At 36.6% G+C, this 25,787-nt stretch overlaps 1 protein-coding gene across 1 annotated transcript in view; it reads left to right on the top strand.

Annotated features, from left to right (window-relative positions):
- LOC149789637 (uncharacterized) overlaps window positions 1-25,787 on the top strand; it is a 58,658-nt gene that overhangs the window by 12,869 nt on the left and 20,002 nt on the right. The window contains exon 3 of the mRNA XM_089973344.1: window positions 5,376-5,503. Within this exon, the coding sequence (XP_089829470.1) occupies window positions 5,376-5,503 (128 nt within the window). The remainder of the gene's footprint in view (window positions 1-5,375; window positions 5,504-25,787) is intronic.

The raw sequence follows: 25,787 nt of genomic DNA, 5'->3' as shown, positions 1-25,787 counted from the left end.
ATACACATCTATTTATATAAATACTCCATTTTTTGCTGGAGTTAGTATACCCTATTTACCATATAGCTCTTGGGACACCATAAATTAATTGTTTGAGTAATATTTATGTGCACTATATTATCTGAAACATGTTGATTTTATTTTTTTGTTCAAGTCATAAATCATTAAATAATAACATGTTAGAAAATGCACTAAAATTTAAATTTCATTGAAAAAGAAATTCAGATGTTTACATTAGATAAAACTTTTTAATCTGCTATAAGTGCATTTCCATAAATTGTGCATATTTTTTAAGCCTGGATTGATGTTTAAAAATTGACTGAATGTCTTCGATAAATTTCTGTTACTGATTTTATGTTTTCTCTCCTTGGATACCTGTATTCTTGTCCCAATTATATTTTTCCATGTTTATGTTTGGGATCAAACGGTCTATACATGTGACCTACACACAAATGTGTATCAGTGTGAGTTTCTTCTTTAAAGGCATTACCGAATCATAATATCTTAGTAAAGCTACTAGTACCTCACAAATTCAAGCCCTCCCAAATACTAAATCTGCCTAAATGAAGATATAAGTTGACTGCCGGCCTGTTTGTTGGTCAGGCAGAGTCATCTTCCACTTAAATATAATTATATTTATTGACAGCCAAAGCCATGAACCTGCCAGTTACTACCATGCTCGTGCAAAGCCGGTGCTCTCTCTCTCTCTCCTTTGCAAAGTTAGTTTCAGCATGGGTACTATTCTCATCTGCAAGAGTCTTTTCAGGTCATGGAATGCATACATCACCTATATTTCCAACCCTTCTATCTTCCTTACTCCATCCAAGTTCTGCCTTTCAATTTGTTATCACATTGTCGCCTTTGCATATCTTAGGGCACTTTGCATGGGTAGCCTATATGTTTTCACAGGATAACTTTGAGTTGTAATATTTTTACGTGTGCAAGTCTTTATGCCTTTCAAAACCCCCTTATATCTGTATAATTCCATTATTACTTGTTCATACAGGTGAGTGGTTGCTACCAAGGCATCCATAGCACTCTGACACCATGCTTTCATGATTTTACTTGTATAGGCTGCCTTGAGCCTTTCTACATGCAGTATATTATAAATATGGACTCTGCATTTCTGTATTAGCTCATATAGTATCTCTAATTTCCAGGTAAACATCATATCGTAAACTCTGCAAAACATCCTGTGTTTAATGCCAGGTGCACTAAACTGACATGTACAGGCCAACTTTGGGCCTTCCTACAGGTCTAACTGTTAATTTTATTATACAGGGACACTTCTCCAATATTATCTCATCTGCTACCAATAATTTATTTACCTCTGCATTCTTAGTGTCAAGACACCATGCTTCAATGATTCTACCTGCACCTGTTGTCCTTGGCTATTCTGACAGTATTGGCATTAAGACTGTCGGCTATCACTTTTATTCAGGTAAACTTCATTTTGTTTAGCCCTTCGCCCTCACAGTATCCAAACAAGACAGGTGCAGGTACACAGCCTTAATATGTATTGTTCTGATAGATGGTAATATCGTTATATTTACCAGTGCACAACATCATTGCTTGTTCGAATGTATGTTTTAAGATGTAACTCTGCACTGACGTTGTGTTCAAAAGGCAGGTGCAGTGTCGACAGTTTTATGGCTCTGCTCAATTTGTCTTGCAGATTAGGATCATGGGCTAAGAACAGAAATGCACAGTGAAGGGAAACAATGTCAGTCTCCATGCTGACATTGGTTGACAATAAGTTGACTCGTCACCCTTTCAGCCATGAAGCGTGCGAAAATTGAAATAATCGGAGACTGTTCTGGCACCCAAGTCACAGCAAGTGGACTCAGCATTATGGACAATTCATATCATCCTTTCTTCTTCGGGGTTCAACTTCATTGCTATAACATAACAGTTGTTACAACTGTTCCCCCTGACCCAGCAGATACACAGCTCTAACATTTGTAACCCGCCCCAACCTTACAAATCTGACGACACCTCCCAAAACACATATGGCCTATTTCCATTGTGGTCTCAATGACTAAACAGTCCAGCTTCCAGTATGCAGCTGGTATACCTATGAAAGTACAACCACCCAGAATTAAAATATGTACTGATGAAAATACAGAAGACTGGGGAGCTCACCTGCTACCATTCTTTCAGGAAGCCGGTAATATATAGACTCCCCAGGAATGACATCTGCATAGCAATATTCTGGAGTTGGTAATTTTGAATGCCTTTCACTGGTAGCAGGAATATTTAAATGGCAAGGGAGTCCTCATTATATCTGACAACCCTACAGTGGTGATTTATCGCAAACGACAAGAAACAAGTCCCCAGACCTTTGCATCCTGGCCTGGGACTTTCTAAAGTGGTGTTGGCAACAGCAAATCCATGTATAAAATCACTATATCCCAGGATACCTAAACATATTAGCCATTAGTTTGTCCTGGAACAGTCAACTAGTACAGACAGAATGGTCTGTCCATGCTCCTGTTTTCTCTCCAATATGTACCGAGTAAGACCGACAATTGGTGAACCTGTTTGCGAGACGGTGGAATACCAAGCGTCCCAACTTTGTCTCTTCAATCCTGGGCTCACAATCCGGGGCAGTCAACACTCTGTTAATATATTGGAATGGGATGGATGCATATGCCTACCTTTAGCACCTTTGGATTACAAAGGTGGTACACAAAGCAAGATAATTAGACTGTCGCATTAACCACATTGCACCACTAAGATAGGAGGAGTCATGGATCAGATTAAACAGGCTCTGGGAAATAAACAATTCTCGCAACCTGTCATGGAGGAAAGGCCCACCACTCTTAAAGCATATAAAGGCAAATGACCTGTCTTCATTCAGTGGTGCACAAACAAACACATCCTACCTCTCCAGGCATCTATACCACACATAGCTAATCTCCTCCTTCTGCTCTTCGAAGAGAGAGTTAGCACCAATTATGATAAAAGTTTGTCGCTTCACATTAGCTGGTTGTTTCCACGTATTGAAAATTTACTGTCCATGGGCCTGATCCATCCCTTGACCTGGTATTGTTCACCTACTGACATCGTCTGGGGTGGGGTGTGGCTTTAAAAATTGCTGATCTGTACCAATGCCTGGAAAAAGTTCCATGTGCCTGATATTTCTCATAAAGTTTCTGTAAGACTTGGTAAATAAGTTTAATTCATTAGGGGCCCTGAGGAGTTTGATTATGATTAATGTTAACAGATGCTTAATTATTAGGTTATTGTTTTGAATCCAAGAGGGGCCCCGAGTGACCGAGTGGTCTAAAGCGCTCACCATTACGGATCACTGCCATCTCACCTCTGCTTCGGTTCAAGTCTCGGATTTGGCTATTGTGATTATGTGAGAAAGCTTGCCAGTAGCTTCTCGTGGGTCGTTGGTTGTGTCCAGTGGTTTTCCGGGTTCTTCCTCCACCATTAATAATGGCCGCCATGTATAGCCTATCTTGTGCTGAAAAATGGTGTTAAGCCCTACAACAACAGCAACAACATGAATCCAAGAAAATGCGTTCCACAAGAAAGAATGTTCTGTTGAGCACAAAACAATGAAACAGTATTGATCACAAACAATGAAACAATATCAATCACAATTAAATGATAAGCAGATAAACATAAACTTTTTAATGGCTTAGATAAATGGATTTAATTGTGAATAATTCACTTTCAAACCAGGCTTCTTTTATGGTGCAAGGACTTTTTATGGTGCAAAAGCCCATCTGGCTGTTTTCTGTGTGTAGATGCTATTGACAGATTTGTCAGGTCTCTTGTTTGCAAAAGCCTGTCTTGTATGTTTCTGTGTAACTGCTATTGAGAAATTTGACAAGTCTCTTGTTTGCAAAAGCCGGTCTTGTATGTTTCTGTGTGTAGTTGCTATTGACAGAGTTGACAAGTCTCTTGTTTGCAAAAGCCCATCTGGCATGTTTCTGTGTGTAACTGCTATTGACATGTTTGACAAGTCTCTTGTTTGCAAAAGCCCATCTGATATGTTTTTGTATGTAACTGTTATTGAATGTTTTGACTGTATATTGAACCGTGTGATTGGTTTGTTCTCCACACCCTCTGTTCTAAGACATTGCTTTAATGATGTAAAACGTTTTATGTATCCACAAAGAGTCAACATATTTTATTTAAAGGAGTAAACTATAATTATACCAGATTGTATGTATGCCCAAATAAAATTATCAGGCATATGGGTTCGATAATAATATAATTTAAGTAACCAAAATTTACCCCACATTATCTGATTTTAAAATTATAATTATCCTACTGTATAATGTAATGGGTAAGTTAAGTACTGAGTTTGAATTTTTCTCCACATGTAAGTCATTTGAGTATGTAGTGTAACTTCAAAATGACTATCACTAAATGTTTGGTTTGAAGTTTTCTTCACAGGTAAGTCATTTGAGTGATGCCAAGTATTCAGGTGATCATAGTTTGAGTGACTGAAGTTTGTATATATTACATAATATTAGTTTCAGAACAGAACAACTGAAAATTATATGAGAACAATATTTGACATTGAAATTGCAGCCATTTTTTGTGACAACTGACAATCATGAATATGTACCCATAAATGTACAATCATGTAACAGTAATTTTATTGTGTCACTGACAGTCATGAAATATATACACATACTTGTAAATGTAACATTTTTCTGTGAAATTGTAAGCCGACAAAAACTTAGTGGTAAAGTTAATGATAGTACATCTACAAGATATTTATATTACTACATTAATACATCTACATGATATTTATAGTACTACATTAATACATCTACATGATATTTATATTGCTACATTAGTACATATGATATTTTATTACTACATTAATACATCTGATATTTATATTACTATATTATTACATCTACATGATATTTATATTACTATATTAATACATCTACATGATATTTATAGTACTACATTAATACATTACATGATATTTATATTACCACATTAATACATCTACAGGATATTTATATTACTACATTAATACATCTACATGATATTTATATTACTACATTAATATATCTACATGATATTTATATTACCACATTAATATATCTACATGATATTTATATTACTACATTAATACATCTACATAGTATTTATATTACTATATTAATACATCTACAGGATATTTATATTACTACATTAATACATCTACAGGATATTTATATTACTACATTAATACATCTACATGATATTTATATTACCACATTAATACATCTACAGGATATTTATATTACTACATTAATACATCTGCATGATATTTATATTATTACATTAATACGTCTGCATGATATTTATATTACATCAAAATGACTTTTTTCAGATGTCATTCTCTTCATTTCTAGATGCCATCTGGACAGAGGAAAACCACAAGGACTTCCATGACAACAAGGACCATATCTTGCTCCTAATGGAGAAATTAAATATCATTGCAAGACCAAGGTCATTCACTGAAGAAGGAAATGAGGCCAAGGTATGTTTATAGAAATCCTGAAGTTTTATTACTGCACTTGTATTGACCCTACCATATTATGTTGTATTGACCCTACTATATTATGTTATATTGACCCTACTATATTATCTTGTATTGACCCTACCATATTATCTTGTATTGACCCTACTATATTATGTTGTATTGACCCTACTATATTCTGTTGTATTGACCCTACTATATTATGTTGTATTGACCTACTATATTCTGCATGTGGTGTTGATGGATAGTGGTTTTATTTGGTTGAATTAGCAGATAGTGTTGATGGATTATGACTGTATTCTGTGAAATAGGCACGTAGTGTTTGATCAGTAGGCATATAGTGTTGACGATAGGCATATAGTGTAAATATATAGGCATGTAGTGTTGATAAATATCCATATTATGTTGATTTATAAGCATATAATGTTGATAGATAGCCACAGTGTTGATGGATGGTCATGTAGTGCTGATGGATAGAATTATAGTGTTGATGGATAGGCATATAGTATTGATAGATAGGCATATATTGTTGATGGATTGTCATTATGTTGATGGATTGGCACTTAGTGCTGATGGATAAGCATATAGTGTTGATGGATTGACATAGAGTGTTAATGGATAGGCACATTATGTTGATGGATAGGCACAGTGTTTATAAATTGGCACATAGTGTTGAAGGATATTCACATAATGTTGATGGAAAGGCATATGGTGTTGATGGATATGCATATAGTGTTGATGGATAGGCATATAGTGTTGATGGGTACGCTTATAGTGTTGATGGATAGGCATATAGTGTTGATGGATAGGCATAGAGTGTTGATGGATAGGCATATAGTGTTGATGGATAGGCATATACTGTTGATGGATAGGCATATAGTGTTGATGGATACGCTTATAGTGTTGATAGATAGGCATATATTGTTGATGGCTTGGCATATAGTGATGATGGATATGCATATAGCATCGATGGATATGCATATAGTGTTGATGGATAGGCATATAGTGTTGATGGACAGGAATATAGTGTTGATGGATAGGCATATATTTTTGACGGGAGCTACTCTAGCATCGGCTCCTGGTGCAGTGTTGTCCATTTTGATCACTTTGACTTTCAGGTACAAGTAACTGCTATTCAGATCGATGTAATCTTCCGGTTGTCCTTTGGTTTCAAACTCAATGGGAGCTGAATCCGTCAAAGAGAAAACGGGATGAAAATCGACCCATTGGGATTCTTTCATCGTCATCATGGTCAGTGGCATGGCAAACAAATCCTGTTTCGACTTAGAACAGGCGCAAGACTCTTGATGCATCATTTATGTTTCTAAGAATCAAAAATGTCTACGTCTCGAGCAGTTTTTCTTTTCTTTGTCTTTCTAGCTTTAGAAGCGTGAAGACTGGTGAAAGGATGTTTTCTGCATCGTCTCTTTCTGCCTTGTCCTTGCTGATTCATCAGGGAAGCAGGAATGTCTGACTCGCTAGTGTTCAGGGTATATATAGGAGTTTCTCATCGGCCCAAAATGTCTTTACCCGTTTACAGCAAGGCATTTTTGCCTGCCCTCAAGAATGCTTCTTTCCGGTTTTGTTGGTCAATGATGACATTTTGGAGAAATTCATTGCCTTTTGTCAATGTCGGATCTTTCAAGGCATGCAATCCGCGTTTCACCATCGGTTTCAACATCGGAGCCACCAAATGAAAGGCTGATTTTAACATATCTCCTAAATCATGTCCTTGCTGTCGAGCAACGCCTTGGTAAACTAGATACATGACTTAAAATTCGTTAGAGAATCGTTTTCGAAAATGGAGTTTCACCGTGACTTTCCCTTTGGAGAATGGAATATTTTGTCCCAGTTCTTCTTTTATAGCAATGTTGACAGTGTCAAAATATGAGTTACTGACTGGCAAATAGTGAGGATGTACAAATTCACGGTGTACGTGATAGGTGTTTGCACCTTGCTGGTCATTGGCCATGGTACTATCCACTATAAAAGGAATGACACGCAATAACGGCACGGAGGTGTGTCCCACCACGTTGTACTGCACCACATCGGAGTACACAAAGATCAAATTCATTCCTTCGTTCAGTTCTACCGGGTTTCCAAAAGCCCTGCAAAAATCCATATTACTGTTGATCTTGCGACTTATATCGTGTGCGACCATTTGTGCATGTCCACCCAAAGTTTCAAACAAACTACCATTAAACCTGAGGAAAATTGTGTCCGTATTCTGAAATTTGATCAGAGTTGATGAGCCACTTTATGGTACTCAATCTTCACACTAATTTTGGCTCTGTTTCGGGCTTTGCCAAAGGCTAAACCTGTCGGCAATTGTGTCCACCAAATGTTCACCACTAAAATAAAATCCTGAAGGAATTTTCAAGGTGTAGATAATGAAGGCTGGATTGCTGGCTGGTCTTGTGTCCCTGAAAACCTGATTTTATTGATTTCTTCTTGCAATTAGGCATTCGGGATTTCCACCTGAAAAGTGTTTTGCTTCTCGGTAATGTTTTTGATTTGTGTCGGATGAATGATTTCCACTAAAGCCACTTCCCAATGGGCTTTGTGATCTAATTGGATGGCGTGTGGTAATTTAGCCGTGTAACAGCACAAATTGTTGTGGGGAAACACCTCCATGGAACTGTCAGTGGGTAAGATTAAGTAAAATTGGTTGTTATTGTTCATAATTCCAGAGTTCTGTGGCTGTCCGAGGGGTTACTGGAAGTCAGAGGCGTGTCTCCGCCCAAAATGGGGTTGTTATTGTTGTTGGAGTGGTGACTGGCACTGGACACAAGATTCCCGTTGTTCCCATTCGACGAGAATTTCAGGGAGGGATTGGGAAGCAGGTAACCGATGCAACTGATCAATAAAATGGTCCACAATTGTTTGTCTCCTTGTTGGAAACTCAAATTGGCGATGGTTGAAAACGTTCTATGATGCTGGCTTTGGTTTCGGGATTCTCGGTGGTGAAAAAATGAATGTCATGTTTCTTTAATTCTTTTTGGAACATTTGATTCAGAAATTCTGTACCTTTGTCCTTTTGCCATCGAAGAGGGTGACAAACACTTTCTGTCAACACCAGTTGCAGGGCTCGCACTAACTTGCTGCTTGAATTGGAAGTCAATGGCATGACCCAGGCAAATTTGGAAAAGACATCGACGACACAAAACAAATATTTGTAGCCCCAATTTTAGCTGGCCAAATGAGAGACATTGGCTAAATCGGCTTGCCATTGACGATCAATGCCTTCCACTTGGGTGCGACTTCTGGAATGGGTTTGTGCAAAGTGTTGGTAGTTTGTTCTTGTAACCACTGTTGCACTTGAGGTAAAAAGAGACGTTTCAGTCGAGTTTTGGCAGCACGATACAATTTCTGAACTTCTCCGTAACCTGCAGGATGGGATGGGCCGTATTAAATGCTGGCTAACACCTTCTCCAGTTTTTGTTTGTTAATAAGGCACCCACTCTTCACTGATGCTACTTCGGACGGGGCGAAAGGGTGGATTGGAAATGGATTTACGTGTCCGATGGGCCACTTGAGTAGAAGTCGAAGCTAGTGGTGGAGGTGGTAATGGAATGGCTTTGGTCTTCTTTTCTTTTTTCATTTCTGGTTTTGCTTCTTTCATTTTCACTTCTGTCGAAGGAGGAGTGGACATCATCTTTTTAACCCAGGCTTTCATTTCTTCTCGTTGGTGTGTGGGGGAAGGGGTCAGCAAGGATGCTGCAATCTTGCTATAAATGTGAGCTGCTGACGTTGTTTGAAAAACTTCTCATATCTCTTCTTCCTCAGACTTTCGTGGGGTGGCGTCTCTCATGACCACTGGGTATGGTGGTGGTGGTGTGGGGGATAGACTTTTCATCAGGGTCTTGAAATCTTTCAGAGTGGGAAGAGCTGTTTCGTCTAAAGCTTTCTGGTGAAAGAGTTGCAGTCATTGCAAGAGTTGACCGTACTTTTGCGATATTTCTGTTTTGGACAAATCGTGGCGATCCATCAATGATTGCAGTTTGTGTTGTAACTGGGACATCTCGCTTAAATAGGGATTGGGAGGCAAATGCAGGGTTCGTTGTTCTTGCCAACGATGGTATTCCATCCATCGTTTGTAAGGCACTAAAGCTAGTTTTCGTCCTTCCATTCGAGGTCAAGGGTCACGTCTGAGATCTTGTGCCTCCAGAGGTCCTTTTTATCTTGCTCCCACCAGTCCACCCAAAAAGGTTCCCAAGACTCCTTTCAGCAAAGGGCATAACAAGAGTGGCAAAATTCCTCCACGTTGAACCAGTATCTCCTTTTGATGAATGGGGATTTTCTTTTGAACCATTTGGTGAAGAACGTGACGATGTTTGCCTAAGCATTGTTTCTGGTGTTGCGACAAAGGGATCGTGCCTTTCAAGACGTTCAAACATCATTCGCACACGGTATCGATGACATCTTTGGATGCCGTTTGAATGAATGTTTTCGCAGGGGTGGAGAAGCTTTGCACAGGACAAACAACATGTCCCCATGTTTGACTAAACGAGGAGGCAGTCCTTTCCTTTCCTTTACTTGGGGCTTAGAAGAGGAATGTTTTCTGGGGGGTGACATCTTTGAGTCTTCAGGAGCACAAAAAACACTGATATCCCTGCTTTGTCTCAGACCTATTTTATACTGGAACGCATCACCACTGATTGTCTTGACGTCATTTCAACTTGAGGACAGGCATCACACGTCATTGAGTGGTTCTCATCGGACTAAATCGAGTCAGTTCTTGCTTGGACAAATCCAGTAAACCATGTATCATGCCCGATCTCTCTTGGACTTTGAGTTTGGGAGCAGGTACTTTGTGAGCAGCTGCCACTGCCACTAAAGAGGAGGGTGTCACCACTGGAGGAGAAGTTCTTGGAGACATGGGCTTCCATGGTGTCATCAACGGAGAAGTGGATGAACCTGAGGCTACCGGAAACGCGGTCACTGCCGTTGCAGGTTGTGGTTTGCGAATGTAAGGTTGCGTCCTGGACGAAGTGCCTCTCTTGCTGGTAGAAGCTGTTTTCTGTGAGTTTTTCTTTTTCTGGGGTTGTGACCTGGTCTTGACACCGTTGCTCTTTTTCTTCTTGGGACATCGTTTGGCTTTTTTGGTAGTGGCTTTTTTCTTTGGGAGAACTTTGGGGGCATTAGGATCCCATCTTAAGAGGGAGCGAATGATGACACCTCCTAGAGTACCACACCCTCCATGTTCACTCATGTCATCTTCCAAATCAGTGGCATGAATTTGCGTCAAGACTTCAGCTATTGTACGAGGCGATAGATCACGTTTCTGCCTCTTACTTTCTTCTCCTTTCTTTACGAATGAATGTGATCATTTCATCTTGACTGCAAAAAGTCAAATGACCCCATCTGAAACACCATGGGTCACTTTATATTCATGACAGACCAGCGTATATATAAAGGGTCTGTGTCTTGCCCTTCCCCAATTTATTTCACTCTCAAACCGAGCATAATAGACCTGGCATAACATGTACGTGTCTCTTGGTTATAGAATAAGAACCTACACTCATGCACTCGTACATTCACACATACCATATGGGTAAAAAGGGTTTCTAGTTTTAATTGATGTTGGCAATTAAAATACTATCTCTTTTCGAGAGAAATTGTTGGCCCTGAAAACTGCCTTTGGGTCTTGGATGGTTTAAATCAACTTTAACTGCCTTAAGATTTTGTCACGGCCAAGGCCTAATTCTGGTTTGCGTCCTGTCGATAATGTTTGATAAAGAAATCACTAAGGGTGGTACGACAGGCGTAGTGACAGGGTTAGGTTGTTTAGCTCGGGAAAGCCTTATTCTCTTCGGTCGTAATAAAGAAGTCTGATACATTTGTTTCAGACTTCTTAACTATGCTAAAACGTATAAAAGTACTGTGACTGATTGACTTTCACACCCTTGTTTCTTCGCTGCTTTGTCTTCCTCTTATTTCTTCTTCTTTCTGTTGTTGAAGAAGAAAAGCTTGTTCTGCTTCCTTTTGTTGCTGCATAATTTTCTCCAATTCTTCTTTCTGTCTATGTTTGAAATGATCACTGAGCGGTAAAAAAGGAAAAAGTACTGGCAACGGTACTGGTACTGAAACAAATTCTTGGGAGCTAAGAAAATCCACAAAATCCCAATTGACTTGGTCTCTTCTGGAAGTAGGTCCATGTTCACTTGGGTAGTGGTTGCTATTTCGTCGCTTCTCGTCTCCACGACCGGTGCACCCCCATTCATTGTCTTCTGAGTTTCTGTCATGATTGAAAACAGTGTCGTATGGACTGACTGCGCACAAACGCTAGCGACTCTATATAGGGGATGTGACATCACAGACTGCTCTCTTCGGATTGGACATGGGGTGACAAAATTTTGTAACGCGTGTTTGGAATGGTCAACCAGCTCAATCCGTTTACATCCTCCTATAAATAACTGCAGTTCGCTGCATTTCTTCACCTGTTCTCGTCACCAACATGTGGACTGACGTAGAATCCTCTATTCTCGTATCGTCAATGCTGTTCCATACGGACTTACCCAAGTATGTCAGATCATCCTGAATCATTGTCAGGAGAACGGATACAAACGTTTGGAAAAGAAGAATTTATATGGAGAGATAAGGCTGTCTAAAGTGAGTGATGATTTACCGACCAGACTTATCTTCAAGGTCAAGGTTGCAGGTTAATATTTCAGATTACATTTTTATGCTGTCTGTTATGAAACTTGAGGTACTGGAATAAACGATAATAACATTTATGATTCTCATGTTGATGTCATCTAGTTCATTACAATCAAAATTTTATTAGCATTGTCAAGGTCATTTATGCATTTCTTCAAAGTTTTTTTATATGTCCTGTTTAGTTTTGCTACCCCATGAGATAAGTTTCTACAGCTTGCTAGTTTCCATGTCTGCATGGTCAAGATCACAAGTCAGTTTTTAGTCTCGAATCACATTTGCCCTTGTGACATGGTACCAAAATCCTGTCTTCACAGTCAAGTTCACAGGTCATTATTTAGGCTTGATTCACATTTGCCCATTTGCTGTCTAATTCATGACTTGTTTAACATAGATGAGTTAAGCCTTGTTTCTGTCTTATCCTCAAGGTCAAGGTTGCAGGTTAATATTTCAGATTATATTGTTTATGCTGTCTATTATGAAACCTGAGGTACTGGAATAAACGAGATTGTATCTGCAAGGTCAGTGTCATTTATTAATTTCTTCAAAGTGTTTTATATGTCCTGTATAGTTTTTTTTTACCCCATGAGATAAGTTACTACAGCTTGCTACTTTCCATGTAATTTAACAGCTATGTTGTAAAGGTCTTAGATGATATCATTGTGAACTGTAATGATCTAATCAGGCATTACTCAGTTGCTGGAGGGGAACCAATTTTGGTTTGATTGAGGATTAATATCAGCAAGACAAATGTCTTGTGTGCTAAATATTGCATTTGGGTGTCCATCTTCAAGGTCATGGGTTGGTGTATTTAGTTTTTGTGCACTATAACTCTAAAGCAGTTTTTGATAAGGGACAACCTTTACGTTCTAATAATGTAATGGAAACAAAACTCCCCTCAAATTGGTGTGTGAGGTGCTAGAGAGTGGGGAGGAGGGATCCCACTTCAGTATTACATGTTATGGGGGCGCTCACCAGTTATTATGTACTTTTGAGAGAGTGACATATGTAAGATGAAGTTGTTTGCAGTTAAAACATGCACAATGGAGAGAATGTTGGCATACCTCTATGCTATATTAATGTAATGTGGACAATATTTCTTTGGATATTGTACTTTTGGAAATTGTACATGATTTAAACACACTGCTAACTAAAATGACTGCTCCCTTGTGCTAAACAATCAACCTGAATTAGTCTAAAGTACGCTATCCATAGCAGCTATTAACACATTAACCCCTGAAGGTTTTTGTTATTTTTGCCTGAAAATCAAGTACGAAACACATTTTGTAAGCTATTTCTGAATAAATCCGAAAACACCAAATCCCCGGTGATCTTTCAATAACATACTGCCTAGCTGTATTAGAAACATCGTTTTTCATTGACTGTTTGACTCGCGCATGAGCAGAAGGGTACAAGTTGGATTTTTTTAATTAAAAATTTTGCTAAAAGGAGCCATTATTTTTGTATGGAGACCACTCTTGCCCTACTTTTTGCAAATTCGTATCTGTCTGTTTGCAGTTCAAACAGATTTGACTTAGATCTGAGACCCAAAGGTCTAAAATCAGGACACAAAATCGGATTCCCACCATGGGCGAATTTTGGGTAGGAAAAAGTCGGGTCCAAAAAATGAGGTTTTTTATCTGTATTTTGTAGTGCAACTAGATATTCCAGATTATTTGTTTACATTAACCCCTGGAGGTTTTTGTTGTTTTTGCCTGAAAATCAAGTAGGAAACACATTTTGAAAGCTATTTCTGAATAGATCCGAAAACAACAAATCACAGGTGATCTTTCAATAACATACTGCTAGTTGTGTTAGAAACATCGTTTTTCATTGGCTATTTGACTCGTGCATGAGCAGAAGGGTTAAAGTGGGTTTTATTTGGTGCTAAAGGGAGCCATTAATTTTGTATGGAGACTACTTTTTAGTCCAAATGCCATTCTTGTCCTACTTTTTGCAAAGGCTCATCTGTCTGTTTGCAGTTCATGCCTGTTTGCCTTAGATCTGAGACCCAAAGTCAAAAACCCGGACGCAAAATAGGATAACGACCACGGGCGAATTTTTGGGTAGGAACAAGTCAGCTCCAACAAATGTTTTTTCTTTATCTGTATTTTGTAGTGCAACTAGATATTCCAGATTATGTGGTACCATTGTAGAGCTACTTCTGTCTACCTTTCTATAATACCAACCACGTTAGTGTATCTTGCATGACCATGACGCTACAAAACTCGGTATTAGGCTACTACCTCCGGGTTAATGTGTTAAAATAGGGAAAATGAATTTTGCCAGACTAGACAACACCAGCTTCTGAAAGTGCAATAAATGAATTACCATATATAAAAAAATGTAAAAAAAAAGTTATTGGCTCTTTTTTATAAAATTTACCACTGAAGTTCGGGAAGTGAAAATGACCAAGTGGAGCTAGCACTTTTTGAAAGGTGCACATCTGGAGTAAGGCCAAGCTGTATACTCTATTACCCATATTACACCCATCAATCATACACCAAAATAAAGGAAATTAAAGGTTCTTTGAATTATACCTAAGATATATAAGGTCTTTTTGAAATAGCCAGCGAGGAAAGCCGGATAAATATTTCTTTAAAATCCTAACCGATGCAATATATGAAACTGTAGAGCGTATTTATTTTTGGTCCATTATAACTCTAAAGCAGTTTTTGATAAGGGACAACATTTACGTCCTAATATCATCATGGAAGGAAAACTCACATCAAATTAGTGTGTGTGGTGCTAGAGATTGTGAAGGAGTGATCCCACTTAAGTATTACAGAATACGGGTCAATTTTTCTGTCTCACTTTTCTTTTAGCTTTATAACTTTAAATCCAATGGACATTATGATAGGTAACTTGATATAGTTAAGCATACTTATTAAAACAAGTGTGCTGCAATCCAAGACTGGGTATGATCTTTAAGGTCAGGTGTATAAGCCAATATTTTATGTTCTGTGTTGCATTTTTCCTTTCTGCATGAAACCTTTTGAGCCATGTTAGATTAAGTATTCAAAATTATTGTTAATGTTTTTGGACCATGTTAGACTAAATGATGAAAGTTATAGAAAATATTTGGGCCATGTTAGAATACATAATGAAAGTTATACAACGTTTTGGCCCATGTTAGAATAAATAATGAAAGTTATAAAATGTTTTTGGGCCATGATAGATCAAATAATCAGAATTATTGAAACCTTTTGGATCATGTCATATTTAGTAATCAAAGTTGTTTTACTTGTATATCATCTCCATAGGATATGTCACTTACCACACATTGAATGCCTCTCTGCAATATCAGGGTAACTGGTCATTAAGTTATTGATCATGCTTTCACTTCCATTATTTAACGTTTGAGCTATGTGTGATACATGGATGAAAGATGGTTGAATGCCTACCTTCATAGTCCAAGTCACATTTCATTTAACGTTAGAGTTATTTGTGATATAGAGAATCTCGAATGGGTAGTGATTTAATATTTAATTTATCAAACAAGTTGAATAATGTAAAGCTTTCGTGAGGCTTGGCTCGCAAAAGCTGGACACTATTCAACGAGTTTGATAAATTTAATATTAAATCATTACCCATTTGAGATTATTTTTATCACATAGTTTTTATTTCAGTGGAAATCATTTCAATAGAAAGAACAAATAATTGTGCTCATTCTGACAGACAGTGAACCATCCATTTGTTGTGCATAAAATATAGTCCCAAATAAAGTTGAACTAGTAAAAGTAGAGTGTACATTTTACAAAATATAAATGAAAGAAAAACCTTCCATCCAAATAAACGGAACATTTTATGATGACAAAATCATTTCTCAAAACAGAATGGTTATTGTTATGTGATGCCACATTGATACGGTAAACAGTACGCCTGGAGTACATGTTTACCCTAAAATGTCACCTGCAGAACTAAACGTTACATTGTTGCGATTTTTATGTGAAATAGGATTGCTGGATGCAGAAATCCTCACATTTACTGCAATTCATTTTACAGTATTTGACAGGAATAATAGACTATACAGAAGACAGAAACAAATTTATTTTTGTGTCGGAATTGCATCCAATATATACATCCTGCGTAAAGTTGCTGTGGTTGGAGAAAGTTCTGTCAGTTAGGAGACCCATTTATGTCCTAATTTATTATTTACTTTTGTAAGTTAACATTTAAACCTCGCCTGTATATGCGGTGGATTCTATATATATGTTACGGATATAACGCTTCCTCACCCCACCCAACCAACAAATAAGTAATACCCTTAGTTTTCCTTCTTAATGTTGTTCTTGTCTTGTAGTTTCACACCATTTTTCTCATTATGATATTGTTATACATGACATAACAAACTCTTGTTGGGGTAACATATCCATATTCAGACAGCCGAGATAAATTTTCCTCAATTTCCTTTCGCGAGTCGAGTTCAAAAATAGCCACCAAAAATGTTCATTCAAAACCAAACATTCCAGAAAGCGGGGTTTAAAACCTTTTCCCACGATCCAAGCCAATCAGTAAACAGGATAGTGCACAATAAATGCATGGGCTTATTTTGACCAATCAGAATTACATAAAGTGATATTTTAACATGCAATATCAAAAATATGAAATTGCACATACAATAGGAAAACTATACCTACTATGTGATAGACATGGATGAAAGATGGTTGAAGGCCTACTTACATAGTAAAGGTCACATGTCATTTAACTTTAGAGCTATTTGTGATACATGGATGAAAGATAATTGAAGGCCACTTGTTTGGAATAGCATTCCTTATGATATTATAATGTAACGTGTCAAAGGTCAATGTCAAATAAAATGGAATAGATGGACAGATCACGCCTTTTTCAGTTAACAGATCTCTCCAGTGTATTGTAGTGTCAAGAAATAGTGTGTTCACCACAAAAGGTCTTATTTAGATTACAAAGCACAACAGAAAACAAATATAAAATAGTCAACACAGTTTATTATATGACTTCCAGGCTTGTATGTGTTTTCTCACAAAATTTAGTGCTCAAAGTGGTGAAATATAATCTTTGCAACTATGCAGAACAGATGTTTGATAAAGCATGTTGAAATAACAATAGTTGCAATATCAGATTGCATGTAATGATCTACATAAATTTTCCATTTGTCCTAATTCACATAATCTCTAACTCAGATAATCCCAATTCCCAAACTAATCTTACACAGAAAAATAAGTTGATAGTTCTAAAAATTTGTTCATCTGAAGTACCGAAGTGGTAATGATTGTGTGCATCCAATCAAGGATCGGAACCAAAACCGGGTTTGTGTTTTATAGTCCTTTGGTGAATATGGTAGATGCATAGTCTGGAACTGGATGTCAGTAGTGTGTCACGTGGGTTGGCTGCGACACAGTTTGTTGTTTGAGCGACACAGTCTAGAACCGGATGTCAGTAGTGTGTCGTTTTGTAACAAATATGTTGTTGTGTAGGCTAGATTATTTCGACATCTAAATGACACAAACCACTACAAAAGGGATGGCAATTTGAGATTACAAAATGATACATGATATTGAGTAGGAAATTCGATCATGCCAATACTAAATTTGCAATGGATAGCAGACGGCTATGTTGATGACGACACAGAGACAGTGTCGTCAGCTAAATCCCTCTATTGGAAATTTTATCTGCTGTAATGAGGAAATAAACGTTGAAAAAATTTCAGAGAAAGTGTCGGTAGTAACAAGTCTACCTTGCTTGAAATTATCTGCTGAGATGACTAGAGACTTTTGTTCTGTTTGCTTGGTCTTGACTTAAAGACATAATAATGTTTCCTACCTTAAATATTTTCAGCATGTTGTTTATATTTTCTGATTTCATGGTGTTTGGGTTTCTTTTTGTAATTGTATCATTATATATGTTTGTTATAAGTGTTGTCTAATGTAGCAGCAGAGGAGGCAAACAGACCACTTGCTGGAAGGTCCATTTTTGAAAACTAAGGCTTCCTACAAAAACAAGAAAGTGGTGGGTGAATATTTTACTGTTGGAAGGTTTATCTTTGAAAATTAAGGCTTCCTAAGACAACGAAAATCAATAACGTCAAACTGTCAATGACACATCAGGACATTTATTTGAGGTCGCGCCTCCTCTGCTGCTATAATTAGATCATTATTATATATCAATAATGGCACCTGATGCTGAATCTTATACAGCTAGATTAGCTAGAGAAAGATTAGAAGCAATCAAAAAGTTTTTACCTGTTCGTGATTCTCTTAGACAAAAACTTAAGAACGTCAAGAAGCACAAGTTGAATATGTAGAAGGTAGAGACAAATTATTCAAACCTGTTACAAAAGTTACCGAAAGAGTTGTAGAAGCTACAGAAGGTCTTAGTCCAATGTTAAAACAGACTGCTAAAGATACTAAGAGAACAAAAGGCTTTTACAAACACTTCCAACTGACATAGCTGCTGCTCAGCCACCACCACCACCCGCAGATGAAGAAATACTTGAAGGTAATAGTGAGATGTAAAATGTTCTCACACCAAAATCAAAACTAGAAGAGGAGGAACCAGAAGAACAACAGGTTAGTATGCTTGAAACATGTAATGATATGGCTATTCAGGCAATAGAAAAAAAAACAGGAGTAGAAGAATTACCTAAACTTGCTGCGTTTGCGGGTTCAAGTTATAGTCTTAGAGATAGATATGTAAAACCTGACCATAATACACCTGTAAGTAAAAAAACATAAAAGTGGATATATCGCATAAAAATTAATAAAGATCGAATATCAATTGATATTATATATCAAGCATATAGACATGAAATAGATAAATATCTTAAAGGTGCTCAATTTTCTCGACGACAACCTTATCAACTTCCTCAGCAAGAACCTTTTCAACTGCCTTCACTGCAGCAATGAATAGAACAACAACAAAACCAACCAAAGTCACGAATTCCTTGGTCAGAACAAAAAGCAAACCTCTTAAACCTAGAGAAATATTTACTGATGAAGCTCTTGAGTACTTTGCTGAAAATCAGGATAAATTAATTGACGGTGCTGCAAATGAATATGATTACAGAGAAAAGTATTTAAAGCTTGAACATATTGCAACAGTATCATCTGGAGATTGGATTTCTCTGGTATATTTTGCTACTAAAAATTCAGGTATTAAATTAAAGGATCCAGAATATATCAAATTTGAACGGATTGCAGAAAGTAACAAAAAAAAGAAGAATTTTGTAGCCTAGAAGGTTCCCCTGGCGCTACATGAAGTGGTATTTCTACTCAAGGAAGTGGTCTTACTGTCTGTCCTGAGTGTTCTTACTGACGTAGATAGATTATAAGTTCTGATTAGAGGAAAACGTACAGGAAATAATTAGCCCGAAATTATTAATGAAATACCTGATATTTGTCAAAAATTATTTACTGGCGGTATTATGGATCGCATCATTTATCATTCCCTTATTGATGCACAGCGACGAAACAATTACTTAATCAGTATATAAAAACAGATTGTACACACTGCTCAACATGGACCTGTAATGGTCAGGGTAGTAAATTCACGACGCCAACATACAAAGCAATTTACGGAGATGGACTTGGTGATAACTGTTATGGGTTTTTCCAGACGGATGTTTCCGAAAGCAATACCAATTGTAAAACAATTAGGGATGACAGTTATTGAGGCTGTTCATGATAAAGGCATCGGCCATATTGCAGATCTGCCAACTCTACTGAAAAAATCGGGAGAATCCCGATTTTTGGACCTATCTCCCGATTCCCCGATTTTTAAGAAAAACTCCCGATTTTTCAGCTTTTCGAGAAAGAAAAAAATCCGTATTTTTTTAATACAAAAATGGCATTTTCCGTTTCACTGTTTCTCTATCTGGTTTTTCTGTGTCTGGTATGCTTCTTAGTACTTTACCATATCCGGCTTGATTTGGATCATTTCCGGGTTTCATCCGCCAGTTGTTTAAGCTGGATTCAGAACAGTTTTGACAGAACTAACCAAGCTCTACAGCATGACAAGCCCCTGATTCACAAGACCAGAGACATTCTACTATCAAGAATTCCTTTCTATTGTTATTAAGCCAAAGTACATTGTTGACAAGACAGACATCACAACAATTGATGTAAAAGATGAAAGTTCTCAGGACTTGTGCTTGGGTAAGGCAACCAACAAACTTCAAGAGAAGATGAATAATGAAGCACAGTTACAGACAAGAATGTACTGTAGGGCATTTCTGATCAAATCACTGTCATACATGAAGGAAAACTTTCCATTAAAGAATGACTTCATGCAAGCACTACAGATGTGGCTAAACGATCTCTAGCATCATTTAAGGACCTGGCCTTTTTCTGCAGCCGAATGGAAGGAATCAACACTGATGATCAACATAGAGTTTCATCTGTACCAAAGCTACAATTTAGACACAGAATTGAGTATGGAAAGAGCAGATCATCAGTGGGTTGCTCTCGGGAAAAAAAAAAGGATGGATCTGGCCAACTGTTGTTTCCAACCCTATGGTGAGTAATGCTATCAGTACTTTCAATACCTCACAGCAACAGCAATGCTGAGAGAGCATTCTCAATGGTCTGAAAAAACAGAACTAGTCAAAGAGCCAGCCTGTCAGCATGAACCCTGAAAGCTATTCTTGTTAGCAAATTTGGTACCCAAGGACAAATAAATGATGAACTTTTGCAGAAATGCAAATCTGCAACATTCAATGGGCTGAAATTAAAAAAAAATATACATTGTTATCATGATATATACATCTTACTCTTGTACCTCCTGATTTTTTACCCTGCCTCCTGATTTTTAATAGTGATTTTCATGATTTTGATTTTTTCAATGTTGGCAGGTCTGCTATTGGTAATCTTGCTGCTAAAGCGTTCTTGACAATCAAGGATAGACTATCACGGATAATTAGACGAAAACCGGAGCAAATAAAAATATCCAGCACGGAAGTTATGCCTGCAAATGTTAGTAAAATGTTAAATCAAGCTGCAATTCAAAATCGATCAGAGTTGGCTGGTAAAGCAGAAAAAAGTATAGCTTCAAGTTCAATAGCAGGAAGTGGTCTTCCTGTTATACAATAACAATTTTATAATAAAAATGTTCAAACATGTGTCCGATCAGGCGCTTGATATGGATGCACCGGTTCTCAAAAATGAATCAATACGCGATTATAAAAGTTATTCCTACGATGCACGACAACCAAATCAGCGTGGTCGAATCAAATTACAAGTTCAATATACCAGCAGATATTTCTTACCCGCCGAAGCATTCATTGAAGTAGAAGGTGAAATTATAAAAACAGATGATACTGAATATGCAGGTGATGTTAGAAATGGTTTTGTTATCGGTATCATGGCGTCGTTTGAGAGTGCCTTATATATGATTGATGGAAGAAATATTGAATCAATTCAAAAAGATGTTGATGTTGCTACAATGATCATAGCTATCATTACTACCATGGTTGACAGTGACCATAGACAGCATTCAGAGTTCTGTTAATGGTTTATTTACATGGCACATAGCTTCACAGCAGGGTGTTTCCGCACCATGACATAAATTTGTTGCTTTTCAAAAATTTACGCGAATAAATTCACACAGACATGTAGTTATGTGTTATTTGACAAACTTGGAGTTAATGAAGTTTATTTGCGAATAAATGGACATCAAGAACCAGCTGAAGATATATTGTTATGCTATACCACAAATCATGTAGCGCGTGCATATCATTGTTTAATGACATTCGTGGAACATGATCAAAATATAGCTACTGGTCAACAAATATCACAACTAGATTTTACAACATTGTATCCAATCTGTTACTTTTCGTTGAAACATCTTGATTTATCTAGACAATATGTCGTTTATATCCACTTTCAAGCTCAAGTAACAAAACTTCCTGTTGCCGTGGCTGGTCCACCAGATGCTCATGGTAACTACAGAGCAATTGTGGCTATTCTTTCAGATAAATCAATGTTACTTGAAGGTGCTGGTGGAAGAATGCAAGCTATTGACGCTCCTGTAGAAAACGTGTAATTAATGTTGGAGTTACTCCAGGAACACTTCGTCGTTAATCCGTCCAGTGTCATTTTTTGATTTACTTGATGCCACCAAAAAATTAAATCGAAAATTTTTATAGGGGCTTTTATGTATGACCAATTATCAAAACAACCAAACAGTTTTGAAGTAGGAATCAAAAATCTTGATAATTCAGGGTCTGGTACTCATTGGGTGGCATACGCAATTGATCCACGTGGAATCGTTTTCTTCAACTCGTATGGGATTCCTCCACCAGTTGATTTTTTAAAAATACATAAACACAATAAAAACTCCAGTACGTTATTCAACATTACCAACACAAGTACTGACTGATCCCCCAATATATGTTCGTGAAGTAATTAATGTACTTGACGCTATATCAAAGTCTTCCAATTCACCTCATAAAGTCTTGCATGATTATACAAGTAACCGCGTCGTTTTAAACAGAACTTAAAAGCGTAATAGTTGATATTTATGGAAGATATTCTTCTATCAAGGGCAAAAAATGAGATGATACTGATTTGTCAAATTACGCGACTAAAGATGAACTTGTTGATATTATGAACCTTACTGGAGTTGACCGATACGAAGTTGTTATTGTTCAGGATAAATAGTATGTTAAAAACGAGCACCATCAAATGGAATGATATAATTCGCAGAGTTCTTGGTGCTACTACGGATAACATTCCAGTATTTACTGATGGTGGTAGAATCAGAGACTCAAATATATCATTCGCAGTTCTTAGAAATGAAATTGCAGGAAGCGTTTATAATCATTTGCAGAACACCATTGAGACAATGATGGGCGAGCTCAGCATGAACAGAAATAAAATAGTTTTAAGAGAGCCAACATGTGATGAAGATACCGCAGCAAAAAAATATGTAGACACAGTAGATACTAAATTATCTACGCTGCAGGCTGAGTATCACGTTCACGTGAATACGTTCTTAAATACTCATAGAAATTTTCGAAAACTTAAAAAAAATTGCAGATGATTTCTTTGGCACTCCATTGACTCCCGACGTAAAATTCGTCGATATTAAAACAGATATATCAGAAACTGAAACGATTAGAAAAAAAACAAAAAACAAACTAGAATATATCATAAGTGGGATTCCTGAGATCATTAAAAAATGTAATCTAATTAAAATCCCCCATTGGCAGATTACCAACATAGTATACACAGTATCATCAGGATTCTCAACATAGTCAAAGCAAAATAACACCATCAGAAATACTGCAGAAGTCACAGGCGTGTACAGGATGTCTCTGTTCAGTGCTTCAAAATTTAAGAAATTTACTACGTATCCCTGGCGTCATTCAACCAATAATTTTTCTGGAGTTGTTTTTATCATATTAAATAAGGGAAACGAATAAATAAGTATTATGGAAGCAGTTATTAAGAAATTAACCGCAATATCTTACTGGTGGTGTCTGGAATTTGCGGCTGAAAAACCTCAATTGGTTACTGTATAAAAGATACCGTTAAACAGTATACAAAAAAAATAAAGAAATATCGCAAACTTATAGTTATTGCTGATACAATTGTTTATTCAGTGTCTGCTGTTGTTGCTGGAACCATTGTGTTAATATCAACAATAATGATGATGGGACCAGTAGATGTAACAATCTGTATTTTCAGCTACAACAATTGCTGGTATTCTCAATATCATTGCAAAAAAACAAAAAAACAAAAAAAAAAAAACTTCCACAAATGCAAAATTGCATGATTATATAATAAAATTACACAAAGCGACATCAGCATATTCAAAATTATCATCGTCATTATCAAAGAGCCTTAGTGATGGAAAAAATATATATTACATTTTGAATTCATTTATGTGATCAAAATGTACAATGAAGCAATGACGCTGACTGATTTAGAAAATCACAATTTAAATAACAATGACATCAAAAGAGCTACTACAATACATTGTAACAAACACAGCTCCAATAAAAACAACGATGATATCGGTAAATTCAAATAATCCAGAATGTAATGTGAACTTTCCAACTGCAATTTCAATAAAAGAAATCACACTAATGCAATTACGAGTATGTCACAGCATGCCAAATATCAGATATAAATCATTTGGTGGATTACATGCGAATAATTCACTTTCATGTGCAAATATAAATAAAGATGGTGTAACTCCTGACTGGCAATTTGTTTCTATTCCTACTGGAAACTATCAAATCGAATAAATCAGTGATGAATTTCAACGGAGAATCAAAACAGTAAACGGAAGAGAAGCAAAAATGCATTGTAGATATAAATCAATCATCAATCAGATCTGTTTTAGGATGACCTGAAATCCCACCAGAATATCATGAACCGCTAGAACCAAAGTTAAATGATTTTATCACAGATGAGAAAAATTTTATAACAACACCAAAATATCGAAACAGGTATGTGTGGGATGGAGCCAGTGATGTGTATCAACTTGATGCTTTCAGTGGCGAAATAAGATACTTGGACATTTATACAATGTATTCCGATCCCATTAATTCTGAAGTCAAAGAATCAATTGACAAAATACAAAATCTGTTTTTGTCGTTATTACAGCATAATAATGACGATATAAAACAACAGATCACTGGCTAAATACAACATCTAAATCAATTTGAATCAGATTATAATTATATTAATGACACTTTCATTAAAGAAGTATTTAACCATTCTATTTCATTCCCCCGCCCTAGAAAACCATTCATCAATCATTATAAAATTACAGAAAAAGAATATGAAGGACCAGGTGATTTTGCATTTACCAAAATTTAATAAAGAGGAACAAAAAATAATTATCAATGAAGACTTTCCTAAAATACTTGAAGCATGGAGAAAAATATCCCCTCCTCCAGCTATTCTAAGACACAATAATAATCCATATGGGGAAGGTCATCATATTTCACCAGGAGTCGTTCATATAACCTGAACGATTGCAGTCAATCTTGTTTGTGATGTAATTGATGGCAGCTATCAAATAGATCTTGAAAAATCAAATCAAGCTCAGCAAGGATATATTTTATATACATTTGCTCTGCAACTACCTCCTGGATACATAATCGTACAAGAACCTATTAATCCTGTTTTTCTATGATGTCATCATGCGTTATTATCAAGAATAAATTTCAAACTTCCTGACCGATCCGGATACTTAATTGACCAACGTCGAGAATGTCTTAATATAAATGTACATGTCAAATCTTAACGATTTTTCAGCTTCAATGTGTAATTTTATTCTACAGAAAATTGTTAAATGTCTTAAATCTTGAGGGCAAAGCCCCCTTTGTCTAAATGATTTTTCGATAAATCGTTAAATTTTCCATTTTTTACCTTAAAAAAAACTAAAATTAGTCCAAATACGGATAAAAAACATGAAAAATGTAAATTATTGATAAATCATTCAGAGAATCGCTGGGGGTTTGCCCGAAAGATTTAACAAATCTTTTTTTAAAAAAATCTTGATACAAATTACTAAATATAGGTGGAAAAACGATGAATTTTGACTAATTTTTATGAAGAAAAAAACAACAAATGTTAGAATATTTTATAAAAATAAAAATCATTAATAATAAAAATACTTTTTGGTAATTTTATTTTTA

The sequence above is a fragment of the Sinohyriopsis cumingii genome, chromosome 10 (genome assembly GCF_028554795.1).
Source record: "Sinohyriopsis cumingii isolate HCF-2022 chromosome 10, ASM2855479v2, whole genome shotgun sequence".
In the NCBI taxonomy this organism is placed as follows: Eukaryota; Metazoa; Mollusca; class Bivalvia; order Unionida; family Unionidae; genus Sinohyriopsis; species Sinohyriopsis cumingii.
Note: the sequence above shows the minus strand (reverse complement) of the source record. Positions and strands in the feature narration are given on the sequence as shown.